Genomic DNA, 14,724 nt, shown 5'->3' on the forward strand with positions numbered 1-14,724 from the left:
TTATAAATACTTCAAATATTACATTAATTGTTTTTCTTTACCGTAGGGCTGGGCGATATATTGAATATTAGCGATAATATCGCGATAATTTTGACGACGATGTAAAATTTGAAAATATTGTGAATATCGAATATTTCAAATTCAAGCATACTTTCCCAAAATAATGCGCCGAACATCCAGATAAGGAGACAACATGTTATTGCGGACTGCTCTACACGCCTCTACTACGTGAGCTTTCATGAGTGCGGTTGCCAGATATCAAGAGTTCTAATCCCCGAATCAGAGCTTCGCTGTACAAGCATACATTTTCTGCCCAGTGTTTGCTTATTTTAAGCAATCTGGCGACCATTCGCACGCGCTCACTCCTCATTGCGGAAGCGCCGCTGCTGATGATCTGAAAACGCCAACAAACAAGCTGGAGTTTAGCGATCTAAATGAAAGTGTCACTCAACCAGTCTGTGTTCTGTCATGAGATCTCGACTGTATTGTTTGCGATTGTGATCGCTGAATAAATGCACTTACTCAACCGCTGTTGTTTGAATAGAGAAACATAGGCTATGGCAGTTTGGAATTACTATTAGGAATTTCACTGATATAATATTTTTCATTTGTTTTACCAGTTTTCATAATATAGACAGTGCGAGTGCATAAGTCTTTGGTATTAATTTATATATATTGTATTTACTTTGTAACAATAACTTCTATCTAAATAGTTTTTGTTGTTTTTTTAATGGGGGCAAAATAAATTCATGTTTTTTTTATTATTTAAAAGAATATGCAAACATATCGAGATATATCTCGAATATCGTAAAAAATGTGACTATCAAGATATAATTTTTTTAAAATATATTGCCCAGCCCTACTAATCACAGAACCGGCTTTACTGACGAGATGCGCATGATCATCGCGTTCGATTATTTGCACTGCAGCCCTAGCTGGTAACCAAACAGTTAAAGGTAGCCACTGACTTCCATAGTATCTTTTTTTCTATACTATAGAAGTCAATGGCTGCCGTCAGCTCAGACAGGTTTGTAACAACTTGAGGGTGAGTAAATCATGACAGAATTTTCATTTTTGGGTGAACTATCCCTTTAATCTTAGTTTTAGTTAAAGGGGTCATATAATGCTACATGCACTTTTACAAGTTGTTTGAACTGAAATGTGTGTTGGCAGTGTGTGTACACAACCACCCTATAATGATAAAAATCCACCCAGTGTTTTTTTGTTAATCTACTAAAATCTTTACCCCTTTCTCAAATCGAGCCGATCTCAGATGCCTGTCTGTGTGACGTCACACAGACAGGCCCCTCCCACGATAGTTTGATTGACAGTAGCGTTTCAGCACAGACTGGAGTGGTGTCTTACCTTAGACACGCCCTGAGTGAGCTGTCATCAGTCCGCCATTGTTTCACCGCCAGAACAGATGTAGACAAGAATGACTCCTAAGCGATTGAGGTGTTCTGTTGTTGGATGTAATAATGAACATAGCAGTTGTCATTTACTCCCGACATCTGAGCCGCTGGAAAATGCTACAAAACTGCATGCTCTGAAAAGAGCTGTTTTTGACCGGGTTAAAAAAGGTGTATTTTACACTACCATTGAGAAATTTTAACCAAATTATGTTACAGACTTTTCATTAAGACCCTAAAGAATCATATCAACTTGTGGAAAATGGGCATCCTATGACCTCTTTAGCAATAACAACCCTGTTTCAGTCCTTAATTCTTTCTTGTGGTGTCTCCTGCAGAACGCATTTGAAGATGGAGGATATGGAGGTGGAAGTAGCTCCAGTGTCCAGTGAGGCCAGTGTGATTGTAGTCTCTGAGTCTGAAAGCAACACAGAGGAAGAGGATGTTCCCATGCAGGATCAAGGCCCATCTGAGCGACCCAGACTTTCAGCCCATCGGGCGATCAGGAGGAGACATATAATTGGGTAAGAGAACGGGTTAATGCTCATAAAATTAAACGTGCATAATTTGTCCAAGTTAAAAGGGAATGCAAAGGGTTCACTTACTTTTTCCTGCAACGACAGTATGGAGTCGCTGTATGACTCGATCTTTCTGGTGTCCTTCCTGTTTTCCAAGGACACATTCGCAGCTCTCCACACGTGAAGAGAGGATGCGCAGACTCCGGGAGCTCATCGCAGAGAATCTGGTAGAGCGGCTGAGTGGCTCCCAGGACACACAGCGCTCAGTTCCTCACACAGATCCACCACCGCTGGCCCCTGAAACCAGCTCCAGCCGCACCGCTGCTGCGAATGTGCAGACGTCTGATGAATCCAGCGCTGCAGGTCCACTGCCATTTCATTTCTCGTTTCATAACAATTTTAGGTCAGATGTATATCTTCCCAGCTATCTTTTAAATTATTTAATTGTTAAGCTCTTTATAACAATCTACTACTAGAATTGCTGCTATCAATATTGATAATTTAAATTGACATAATAATCTTAAATTTAACAACTAAATATGTAACATTGGGTGCGTAATATATCATTAACATATCAATTGTAGCAGTATTATTTTCTTTTACCATAATAATCGATATTGGATGTAATTTGGCTGAAACTGAATATTTAATTGAATCGGTTGTTCCCTTTTTTACATTTAAATCACCTTTGCTGTCATCTGTCTCTGATTATTATCAACCGTTTTAAGTGTAACCGTATTTCATATTTCAAACTAAATATACATTTTCATGCATTATAATATTATGATGTCTAAAATTGTACAATCTAGGTTTTGAATTTGTCTAAATATATTTAAATATGTAATATCATCTAATATATAAATAAATCACAATGTCTAATATCATCTAACATAAAAATAAATTATAATATTTTATATCAGCTAAAGAATAAAAATTATTTTTATTGTTGCTGGTTAGATTTCTAATTCTGCATCCCTGTAAAAAGACTTTTCCTTTTGCATTTTTTTTTTTTTAATGGAAAAAAAAAACTGTGGATGTGCCAATGATTTACAGTTACAAAATTAACAATAAAATAGGAGATCAAACTATACTAATCGATAATGAAATGTTAATTAATTTATTTTTTGGATCTATTCAGCCATATTTTTCACTCCTTTTCTGATCCTTAGAATTAAACCCTTTTTTTACTCCTGTATCATTAAGACATGATGCCCTTTGTTATAATTGGCTAAGTTCTTTGCATATGAAGTGAAGCCATATGTTTTTGTATAATTCAGGGTCCAGTGTTTCTACAGAGGCTGAAGGGACGAGAGCAGCCGCTCATCCGGACGAGTCACAACAAGAGACTGAGGTGACTGATCGTTTCATATTGACAATTTGTCTTCAACTGTTGTGCCTTTATAATGATGTAAAATCATCAAAACTACGACTCTCTATCAAAGCGGCAGAATATCTGGTTTCAGTTGGAAATGCGGCACATCATTGTAGTGAAGTGGATTGTGAATGCCAGTTGTCATTGGCTTCATTGTGACTTGTCTCTTCCAAATTTGTATCAAATTTGATACAAAGCCTGTGTCTGAGTCGGAGGATCCCGTCACCGCTGCTGCGAGTCCCGCAGGAAAGACCGAAGCAGATGATGCTGAGGGAGAGACCTGCTCCATCTGCTTTGAGCCCTGGACCACGGCAGGTGACCACCGCTTGGCCGCTCTTCGCTGTGGTCACCTCTTCGGCTATATTTGTATTTCCCGCTGGTTGACGAGTGGAGGAAATAAATGTCCACAGGTGTGTTTCACAGTTTCAGTGAATGAACATTGTGCTAGAATTAAAGGCCTGATTATCTGCTTCATTGAGTTATTTAAAATTACATTTGACACTTTAAAATGTTTTTTTTTTTTTTTTAGTTCTGTAAATAGGGATGTGATGGGTGGATCACAATTCATAAATGCAGCTATATTATCCTGTTTTAATTTTAAATAATTAAAATTATGTAAAACAAAACATAAATTTTAAGAAATATTTTAATAGTGCTGTCAAATGATTAATCGCATCCAAAATAAAAGTTTTTGTTTACATAATATATGTGTGTTTACTGTGTATATTTATTATGTATGTATAAATACACACACATACAGCATATATTTTGAAAATATTTACACATGCATGTACTTGTATTTATATATACATAGTAAATTTACACAGTACACACACATATATTATGTAAACAAAAACTTTTATTTTGGATGCGATTAATCACGATTAATCATTTGACAGCACTAACTTTTAAGTATTTACATAACTGGCTGTAAAAATTCCCCAATGGAAATAAATGATCCTGTTTCAATTAACAAAAAATATATAAAACAAAACATTAATTTTAAGAAATATTTAAAATATATTTTTACGTCTGGCTGTAAAAATTCACAGATGCAGTTACATTAACCTGTTTTAATAAAAAAAAAAAGAACAGCCAAAAAAAGTATGGAAAGAAATTTGATTTCAATAAACATTTTTTGTCAGCGCAGATGGCCTCGTGGGCAGCGCGCTGACATGTAGCGCCTTAGCGCTTCGGGCGTCCCGAGTTCAAGTCCTGGCTCGTGGACCTTTCCCGATCCCACCCCCCTCTCTCTCTCACCCACTTCGCTTCCTGTCGACCTACTGTCCTATCTAAATAAAAGGCATAAAACGCCAAAAATAAATCTTAAAAAAAAAAAACATTTTTAAAATATTTTCACGAGTGGCTGTATAAATGCATATACACATTTTTCTTTTAAATAATTGTTTTTTACTGTATTGTTTTAATGATGTTAATAGAAATGTTTATTAAACAAATGTTTAGAAACATAATTTGAAGTATATTGCAAAACATTCTTTTGCATTTTATCTAATATTGTAGATTTGTGAAACTCCTTTCATAAAAAGCTGTTTAAAAAAAAAACAGAATTAAATGTTTTTTTAATTTTTATTTTATAAGAATATTTGTCATGTAATCTGTCAATAAAAAGATTTTGTGTCTCCTCAGTGCAATAAACCAGCCAAACGTGGTCATATCATCTTTCTTTATGCACGGAAACTGAAAGCCCTGGACAACGCAGAGGAAGTGCGACTGAAGAGGTGCTCCAGTGAGAGTTTATTCCTGGTTCTGCTGTTTTATCTTGATATATTTCCAGAATAGGTTGTGCTGATGGTTTTGACTGTGTGCAGTCGTTTAGAGCTGGAGCGGGGCTCGCGGAGAATGGAGCAGCTGGAAGGCGCTCAGTGTCGTCAGCAGATGCAGCTCGTGGCCGATGAAAATGTGCGACTGCGCAAAGAGGTCGAGGTGTGTGTCTTTTTCAGGAGAAACTCTCTTTTATATCTCATGTGTCTTGGTACTAATTATCTGGAACGGGGCTTTTCAAGCATTTTGATGCCAAATGTTTTTGTAAGAGACTCCCTTTCTTAAATATAAAGGCAATTTTATATTTTAACCTATTAAAATAAGTTTATACTGTGTAAAGAAGCATGGTGTTATAAAGACAGCATAATGTTTGCAAAATTTAATTGGCTTCTGTGTTACTGTTCTAAAAAAAAATTTAATTTGTATTAAGTTATGCTAAAGTTTTTCTACCCTTTATTAGAGTAATTTATTTTAATATATATATTAAATATATTTTAATTTAATATATTAGTTTATAGTGTTTTCTGTAAAATAAGACACACCAACTTAAAATTGCTTTTGAGAGAAAAAAACAGCCTGTAGCTATGTTTCCATTCAAAGATGCAAATTTAAGTAATGCGCAAAACTGGAATATAGCATAAAACATTTGCGAATAAAGCACTTTTTCCATCCAACGAGTCAAAGAGAGCAAAATCGCCACTTCCTGATAAACTGGCACTAAATATCACTAAGAAAAGTAGTAGAAGCGACTGAATCTAATCATTTTCATATATGATAAATTACGAAACAATAAATGCGGTCATTGCTTTCGGAGGCGGATGCTGCTGTTTGGGAACTCAGTCGTGTAAGACAATTATACAGAAATACTTAGATGACGGACTTTGCTCAGGCATTTCAGAATGACCAAAACAACATTTAGATGCTGTGAACGAGATCGGTCCGCTGGTTAGGCAAATTATCCCGTCCCATCCTGCAAAGTCACATGACTTTTTTGATGCGCATAAAGGAATTTATTCGGTAAATGTGTTTATGCACATTCTTTCTTATTGTATAAAAAGTTTATCCAATTGTGTGCATACGTTTTTTATTCACATTTTTTGAATTTATGCACATCTCGTGTTTCCATCCAGCGTTTTTTTTTATGCGATACCCCAAAATGCGCATAAAAATAGATGGATGGAAACATAGCTAGTGTATACGTAAGTTTTACTTTTACTTTCAGAAATAATGTAAATAAATGTAAAATAAAAACAATGTTTATAAACGTAGTAAATACAAATATAAACGTGTTGTAGTTCCCTTCATTCCACAACTCAAGTTCTTTAAATTTAACGGTATTCAGAATAGGAATAAAAAATATACGTATAAAACGAATCTAAAAAATAGTGACTTACAGTTGCCTCACAAGTTGGCTTTTCTTCACCAAAATTCAAATGTATGTTCTTTATGCATGTTTCACGTGCTTGACGTTAATTGCATTACGTAACTTTGATTTATAAGTCTCAACATGATTCAGATATTACAAAAAAAAATTTGCTTACTGTATAAGCTGTATTCCAGGAAATACAGTATTTTTTTTTAACAAAAAAATATTGTTCCAATTTGGGGTTTTTTTACAAAAAATATTGATATTTTGTATATCGATTATGTATTTATGTTGATTTTTGTTTTGTTTTGTTTCATACTGTTTAAAATTTGAGCTTTCAGTAGAACGATTATTGTTTAATTAAGAAATAATGGTTTTTGACCAGTCTTTGGAAAGCAGAATGAAAAATGGTTATATTACAATTTTGGTAAACGTTTAAAAATGTATTATTATGTAAGCATATTTGATAGTTCACCCCAAAATGAAAATTGAAATGAAAATTTCTAGAGAGAGAGAGATGGGGGGGACTTTCCATACAGTGAAAGTCAATGGGGTCCAAAAACCCATATCTAGAAAGAGTGGCGTGGCCGATTTAATTTTGTTCAATTTAATGTCAACAAATGAGAGCCACATATTATGAGCTTCATGATCATGTCTCTAGTGGAAGTAAAGCATCCTTGCTGCTGTATTGTGTGTTTGTTCTGTAGGAGTTGAGGAGGTGGAGAGCTCAGGCGGCGTTCGGCTCCTCTCAGGGAGCGTCTCTCTCGTCGTCCCAGAGGCAGGACTCATCCAGCGGGGGACATTATGTCTTCTCTAAGGCTGTGCTGGTGTCTCAGACGGGGGGCAGTAGGGTTCTGTCTTACTGTGAGCCTCTCGGCTGCCTGCTGGCGTCTCAGCCTTCTCCACAAGCAACCTTGGTGCCAGGTAGGAATTTGAGCTCTTCCACATTGATTTTTTTCCTTGCGTTGTTTATATAAGCAGTGATTGATTGAGCGCCGCTCCCTCAGGCTTCGGTGTGAAGAAGATCAGCACTGCGACTCTCAAGCCTAGTCAGTATGTTCCCATCCACTCCAAACAGATCCGAGGTCTGGCCTTCAGCCGACACCAGGACAGCCTTCTGCTGTCTGCGGCCCTCGACAACACAATCAAACTCACCAGGTGAGAGACTAATGCTTTCCTCCTGTGTAATAATTGTGTGTTCGCATTACATGTTCTATTACAAAATACTTAAGAGCCAACAAAGCACACCAAGTTACACCTGCTATAATTAAATGGCATATAAAACACAAGGCTGGGAATTAATTTGACACTGACTGATAATATAATTTATGCTGATTAATCTGCACCGACTTTTAGATACATAAATAGTTTTTTGGTTCTGTTCTTACAAAATACACTTCATGTAGTTATGTTCAAAGGACCATAAGAGCAAGGTAAAGTATATAAATAAAATCTATGTATCTATAAATCGATATACATCTGAAAAATACAGTATAATCGTCATATGAGTGCACATGGACATTATGCTGTAACTAACATTTAACAACAACAAGAAAAAAACAAGACTTGATCAATTTTTCTTGTGCATCATATTTATATTTCATGTCAATAAAATTAAAAATAATGTTTTTTTTATAGCCTATAGCCTTAACTTTAGAGGATTTGTTATGGAGAGAAGGAAACCAATAACTGTTTAGATATGTATACTTTTCTAGGCAAACCGGTTTTGGAACGGAATTATTCTGAAATAATACAGAGGAACACAGGAACAGAAACGTTAAAATATTTTCAAAATATATGCTGTATGCGTGTCTTTATATATACATAATAAATATACACAGTACACACATATTATGTAAACAAAATCTTTTATTTTGGATGCGATTAATCGTTTGACAGCACTAATATATATATATATATACAGTTTTTGTTTTTTGTTTTTTTCTTCAAAATATTCTCATGATAGGACGTATTACCGGTTTTTAATTTTTTTGACCAATTTGTAAATGATTGGCCAGGTATTCCAACATAGTTATTGTTATCAGCAGGGTTAAAACAAAATCCATAACAAACAAAAAAATGTTACTTGAAATAAAATAAGAAATAAAATAAAGTAAAATATTAAAAAATAAATAAATACTTGCAATGCAGCATCTCATTTACTACTAAAATAACTAAAACTAAAATTAATTTAAATAGTTAATAAAAAAATAAAAACTATACAGTATTAAACATATAAATAAACTAATAAAAGTTAACATAACGCAACAAAATTACTAATATTTTATTAAAAATTAAAAAGAAAATATACAGATAGTCAAATTTAAAATACTTACAAAAACTATAATAGTATCTCAATGATCGTCAAAATCCAGTATCCATCGACCTCTAGGATCGCTTTCCTGATTAGATTCTGATTCAGAAGCTCTAGGTTTGATTCTGTTTAATTTTGACTGTAATCTATAATCAAATGTATCCGTTGTGATGTCTGTTCTCTCTGTTTAATGCTGTAATTTATACAGGGAAACTGATTCAAACCAGTAACTTGTCTTTTTGAACAATTTATTAAACCAGAATCAGACAAGACTAGTCAATAGTTATTTTATTCACTAAAAAGAAGCAGTTGGTAAGAATCATCTGTTAGTGAATCAGACTACACTGGTCATGCTGTAGGTTTGTTTGTGCGTGCAGCCTGCCTGGATTATTTTGTTGTATACTCCTTTTTATTGGATTACTTTCAATACAGATATGTGAGATATGATTATTCTTTCTGGGTGTGATTTTACTGCTCAGAAACTCATAATAATGGAAATTTGGATTTATGCACCAAAAACCAATGCTAATTTTTCATCAGCCTCTGAACATAGCATGTTGAGACTCTTCTGAGTTGCTCCATGTGGATGTTTTGTTCACAGTCTGATGACGAACACGGTGGTTCAGGCCTACAACACGGGCAGACCCGTGTGGAGCTGCTGCTGGTGCCATGACAACAACAACTACATTTACGCCGGTCTCGCCAGCGGCTCTGTGCTGGTGTACGACACGCGGGACACCAGCACTCACATTCAGGAGCTGGCGCCGCTGCGCTCCAGGTCACTTTCAACTGTATCGGCTTTCGTCAAACTGTAGCATGCTGAAATTGAAGAGTTAATTTGCAAAAACAGATAACTCCACTCTTATGTATTTTCAGAAATCATGTTTTTTTTATTGTGCATTCCAAGTAATCTCAATCAAACTGCAGTTGGGTTGTTTTGATTAAGTAATAATAACTTAAACAAATACAGGTAACTCACAAAATTCAAGCTCATTGAAAGTATGTTTTTTATATATATCAAAAGTTTGTTTTGTAGCAAAAGCAGATATCTCCAACAGTCGTTTTTGGCAAAAGCAGATAACTCCACATCTCATGTTTCAGTTAAACAAAAACATTCGTTTTAAAATACTCGTTTAATCTTTGTAATCTCCTCAGATGACAATGTAGACGTCTGACAAACGTTGTTGTGATCATAGACTGTATGGTACGCAATACACGGAGCTTTTCCCTCACCATTGTAACGTGCTGCTTTTGCAAGACTCCATGAAAAAGTTTCAGCTTTTATTTTCCTTTTTCGCCCTGAAGAAGATATTAGTATAGTACATATAGTTAAACATGCATATAGTTTGTCGAAATTATCCATCCTCGATCACTTTTAGTCAGCTTTGACGAAACTCCTCAGCGGCTCTGTGCTGGTGTACGACACGCGGGACACCAGCACTCACATTCAGGAGCTGGCGCCGCTGCGCTCCAGGTCACTTTCAACTGTATCGGCTTTCGTCAAACTGTAGCATGCTGAAATTGAAGAGTTAATTTGCAAAAACAGATAACTCCACTCTTATGTATTTTCAGAAATCATGTTTTTTTTATTGTGCATTCCAAGTAATCTCAATCAAACTGCAGTTGGGTTGTTTTGATTAAGTAATAATAACTTAAACAAATACAGGTAACTCACAAAACGATCACTTTTAGTCAGCTTTGACGAAACTCCTCTCAGCTAGCATGTCTTTTCAAAGTGACTGGCAACCTTGTCACCTGACCTGAATACAGCGCACTGATTCGCTAAAATGGACTTATCGGCTTGAAAGTGGACAATACCGGCTTTTTTGACAAAACGTGTTTAGGCTTCAGATCGCGCTATATGTGGAGAATAATGCACAGCACTCAATTCTTTTTTTAAATGGCGTTTATCGGTTTTTGCAAATGAACTCTTCGTATATTATTTGATTGTGTCCTATACAAACTGTGGAGAAACTGTTTGTTGATAATATTGTCCCGCTTCTTCATTGCAGCTGTCCAGTGGTGTCTCTGTCCTACATCCCGCGCGCCGCCTCCAGCATGTTCCCGTGTGGCGGCCTGATCGCAGGCACGCTGGAGGGCGGCTGTTTCTGGGAGCACATGGAGGGAACCACATACACGCCCCACATCCTGCCTCTAGAGTCCGGCAACTGCACAGACATGCAGGTGGAGCCGGACAGCAGACACTGCCTCGTCACGTACAGACCAGGTCCATATCCAACTCACATACCAGCCCTGTTCGCATATTTACGTATTGCAGTTATTTTCTTTTTTTCGCCAAAAAGTAATATGATGGCTGCCAGTATAGAGTTATACTGTTCTGTTGGTTTTATTCAGTTTAAAAAAAAACAAAAAACAGCTTCTATGTATTTATCCCATTTAAACTGTAATTAGTAAAAAATCACTAATATTTAGGAGCCAGGCACCAAAAGTGCGAAAGCATCTATTGTATCTGTTAGTTTTCTTATTATTAATATTAGGGGCCAAGCACTGAAGGATCGTCTTCTGCTCTATGGCAGCCCATAGAACCGCTTGAGGAAAAGTTACGAACTTTAGCCTACAGATAGAGGATAGTCTCAATAATAAGCACTGCAAATTTGGAGTCTCTAACTCAAACCCTCTAGCGCCACCAACATCTCAAATTTGCATTTCCATTTATGCTAATAACTTTTGAACCGCCATACTTTTTTGTTTTTTCAAACTCCTAGACCATTGGTCTGATTTTTGCGAAAATTGATCCAGATCATCTTCAGACTATGACAAAAAAATAAAATATTATGAAATTTAAGTTGATTAGTCAAACTGTTAATTTTAAAAACTGCTGATTGGCTATAGTGTTCACGCGCTCAACAGATATGACTGTGATTGGCTACACTCAGGAGTGTTTGAAAGCCGTGTCTATCAGCAGATCCCTAATATATCTGCACATAGATGGATCCGCGCTGATAGACTCGGCTTTCAAACGCTCCTGTGTGAGCACTCGGTGAAGAGCGTGAAGCGATGATCATTGTAGCCAATCACAGTCATATCTGTTGAGCGCGTGAACACTATGGCCAATCAGCGGTGTTTAAGAATCCGTTCAACAGCACTCAAATGTTAACGGGAAATGGATGTTTTTAAAATTGCAGTACCGAAGTCGGTACTTTTGACAACACTAGTTATGACAACCATGACCTGAGGTTTCCTATGTAGTTTCAGCACAGCACCACCTAGTGATCAGGAGATGTGAAAAATGACGATTTTTGCTACAATTTTTAAACAATTTTTTTGAGTAATATAATTTCTTTAAAAATACATAAAATGCAATTCATACATACAGTGATATACAGTGGGTACGGAAAGTATTCAGACCCCCTTAAATTTTTGGATTTTTGTCATTGACCCTATAATTAAAATTTTTTTTAAAAAATCTAATTTTATTAAAATATATTGTCTAATATACTTTTATTTTATTTTATTTACCTTGTAATGTTTAATCAAACTCAAACTTCTGGCGAACTTTTTTTTTTTTTCCCACAACATTTTTTCTGTGCTACTTTTCTTTTCTTGCTACACTTTTGAATTTATTCTATTTGAATGTTTGCTACAATTCGGAATTCGTGTCGCTACTGCCGTTTCATTGTGACTTTAAATAGATATTTACAAATAAAATGATAATAATGGCCCAATGATGTCATAAAATCACTCATTTCAGTTGTTTAATCGAGTTTTTTTACATTACAAAAAATCACTAATATGTGACCCTGTCTTAAGTCGCTGGGGTATATTTGTAGCAATAGCCAAAAATACACTGTTTGGGTCAAAATTATTGATTTTTCTTTTATGCCAAAAATCATTAGGATATTAGGTAAAGATTATGTTCCATGAAGATATTTTGTAAATTACCTACTGTAAATATATCAAAACTTAATTTTTGATTAGTAATATGCTTTGCTAAGAACTTCATTTGGACAACTTTAAAGGCGATTTTCTCAATATTTAGATTTTTTTGCACCCTCAGATTCCAGATTTTCAAATAGTTGTATCTCAATTTCTAAAAATTGACCCTTAAGACTGGTTTTGTGGTCCAGGGTCACATATTGTTTCGATATAATGATTTATATAATACACATTCCTATTTTAATTTAAGGTTACTGTATTTGATTGCTTGTCTTTGTCTTTTGATTTCTTGCGTCTCGGTTCATGTCTGTTTTGTGCCGTCCAGGTCGCGCAAACCCGTCACTGCGTTGTGTTTTAATGGAGCTCAGCCGGACGCCTCAGACAGACAGCAGGCAGCCGCCCGTCTGCTCCTGCTCTCCAGTCCAGACCTTCACCGCGGGATCCTCCTGCAAGCTACTCACCAAGAACGCCGTGTTCAAGAGTCCGGCCGGAGGAGGAGCCACGCTAGTGTGTGCTGGAGACGAGGCCACAAACTCCACCATGGTGAGAAGCGCTCCTCATCCAGTCACTAACACATGGATCACATCACATGTTTCTCATTCAGTATCTAGTTTCATTTGGTTACGCATTGCTTATGAATGTTGATGTTTGTGTAAGCAGTTTGATGCTGGTCCTGTTAGTTATGCGCACATATTCACCATGATTTCTCCGCTCTGTCTGCAGGTCTGGGATGCCGGCACTGGTGCTCTGCTTCAGAAGATGCCTGCGGATCTCCCCGTGTTGGACATCTGTCCGTTTGAGGTCAGCCAGAGCAGCTTTGTGGCCTCTCTGACCGAGAAGATGCTCAAGGTCTATAAATGGCAGTGAGGCTGAGAGTAACATTCAAACAAAAATCTGAATAAGCCTTTCTCATAAACCAAATACTGGTGGACTGGGACGCCGGGTGACACTGTTGTCTTTTCACTGTGTGCTTTTTTCTGTGTTTTGTTTGTTTTAAATCTAAATCCTTTATATTATCTTCTGTTCATTATAAAGAGTTTTCTGTTTTTGACCTTAAAATCAGGGCTTTATTAATGTCTTAGATAAGAGTGATCAGTGTTTTCATCGTATATATGTAAGTGTTTTTTGTTTTTTTAATAAAAGAATAAATGCCTACATTGACGCAGTTTGTGAGAACCTTAAAAACATCTATATAGGAGTGGCACAATGAAATCAATAGGAAAAATACAAAGTGATCTTTTTTTAAGTTAATAAAGTTGATATTAGGAATATTGTCTTAACTGGGATTTGAGTCAAAATCGAGTTATTTCTTCGGTGTCATAAATTTAAGAAATGTTCCTCTGCAGTGGTCCAGCAGTAACAGGGTTGTAAATTTGGGCCATGGCTAATATGTTATTGGTAATTAAAATAAGAGTTATTGTTTTATTTTTTTACTACAAGCATAAGTGAATAGTGCCAATATTTTAACTAACAGATCTCACCATACTTTCCCCTTTCCATAATTAATCATAGTCGTAAATAATTTTGTATTGCAAGTTTTCTGAAATATGTTTAAATTATCTAATGACTAATTTACGTAAATTATAAAGCCTAAAACAACATTATTTCATTTTCTTGGCATATTATAGTTAAAGGTTTTTACGATGGGATTTTGAATATATATTTTTATCATTCCATAAATCAGAAAATATTGTCAATAGCCATAAAAAAAGATAATTTCACCATATTTTAAGAATAACATGCAAATATTCTATGTACAAACCCTCTGTAAAAACCTTCAGAATATATGTATATATATATATATACAGTATACTAGTGCTGTCAAACGATTAATCGCGATTAATCGCATCCAAATTAAAAGTTTTTGTTTACATAATATATGTGTGTGTGTGTACTGTGTATATTTATTATGTATGTATAAATACACACACATACAGTATATATATTGAAAATATTTACATGTATATATTTATATTCTTATATTTTATATTATATATAAATATATTGACCATAAACAACATATTTTTTCTTAAATATATACATGCATGTGTTTGTATTTATATATA

At 35.4% G+C, this 14,724-nt stretch overlaps 1 protein-coding gene across 4 annotated transcripts in view; it reads left to right on the top strand.

The window, feature by feature from the left end:
• The window catches only part of LOC107677830 (E3 ubiquitin-protein ligase RFWD3-like), an 18,275-nt gene extending 4,402 nt beyond the window's left edge, over nt 1–13,873 (top strand). Inside the window, exons 2-14 of one of the 4 annotated variants that reach the window (XM_016472866.1) lie at nt 1,748–1,933; nt 2,085–2,290; nt 3,205–3,278; nt 3,497–3,709; nt 4,947–5,038; nt 5,129–5,243; nt 7,155–7,371; nt 7,455–7,605; nt 9,363–9,480; nt 10,177–10,235; nt 10,774–10,988; nt 12,984–13,201; nt 13,382–13,873. In XM_016472866.1, coding sequence (XP_016328352.1) covers nt 1,761–1,933; nt 2,085–2,290; nt 3,205–3,278; nt 3,497–3,709; nt 4,947–5,038; nt 5,129–5,243; nt 7,155–7,371; nt 7,455–7,605; nt 9,363–9,480; nt 10,177–10,235; nt 10,774–10,988; nt 12,984–13,201; nt 13,382–13,525 — 1,995 coding nt within the window. In that variant the 5' untranslated portion in view covers nt 1,748–1,760 and the 3' untranslated portion in view covers nt 13,526–13,873. Of the gene's footprint in view, nt 1–1,747; nt 1,934–2,084; nt 2,291–3,204; nt 3,279–3,496; nt 3,710–4,946; nt 5,039–5,128; nt 5,244–7,154; nt 7,372–7,454; nt 7,606–9,362; nt 9,540–10,176; nt 10,236–10,773; nt 10,989–12,983; nt 13,202–13,381 lie in introns of all 4 variants that reach the window. The other 3 variants (XM_016472868.1, XM_016472867.1, XM_016472869.1) reach the window with 3 other exon arrangements.
• Nucleotides 13,874–14,724: the final 851 nt, after the last annotated feature.

The sequence above is a fragment of the Sinocyclocheilus anshuiensis genome, unplaced genomic scaffold, assembly GCF_001515605.1.
Source record: "Sinocyclocheilus anshuiensis isolate Anshui unplaced genomic scaffold, SAMN03320099.WGS_v1.1 scaffold1310, whole genome shotgun sequence".
Lineage (NCBI taxonomy): Eukaryota > Metazoa > Chordata > Actinopteri > Cypriniformes > Cyprinidae > Sinocyclocheilus > Sinocyclocheilus anshuiensis.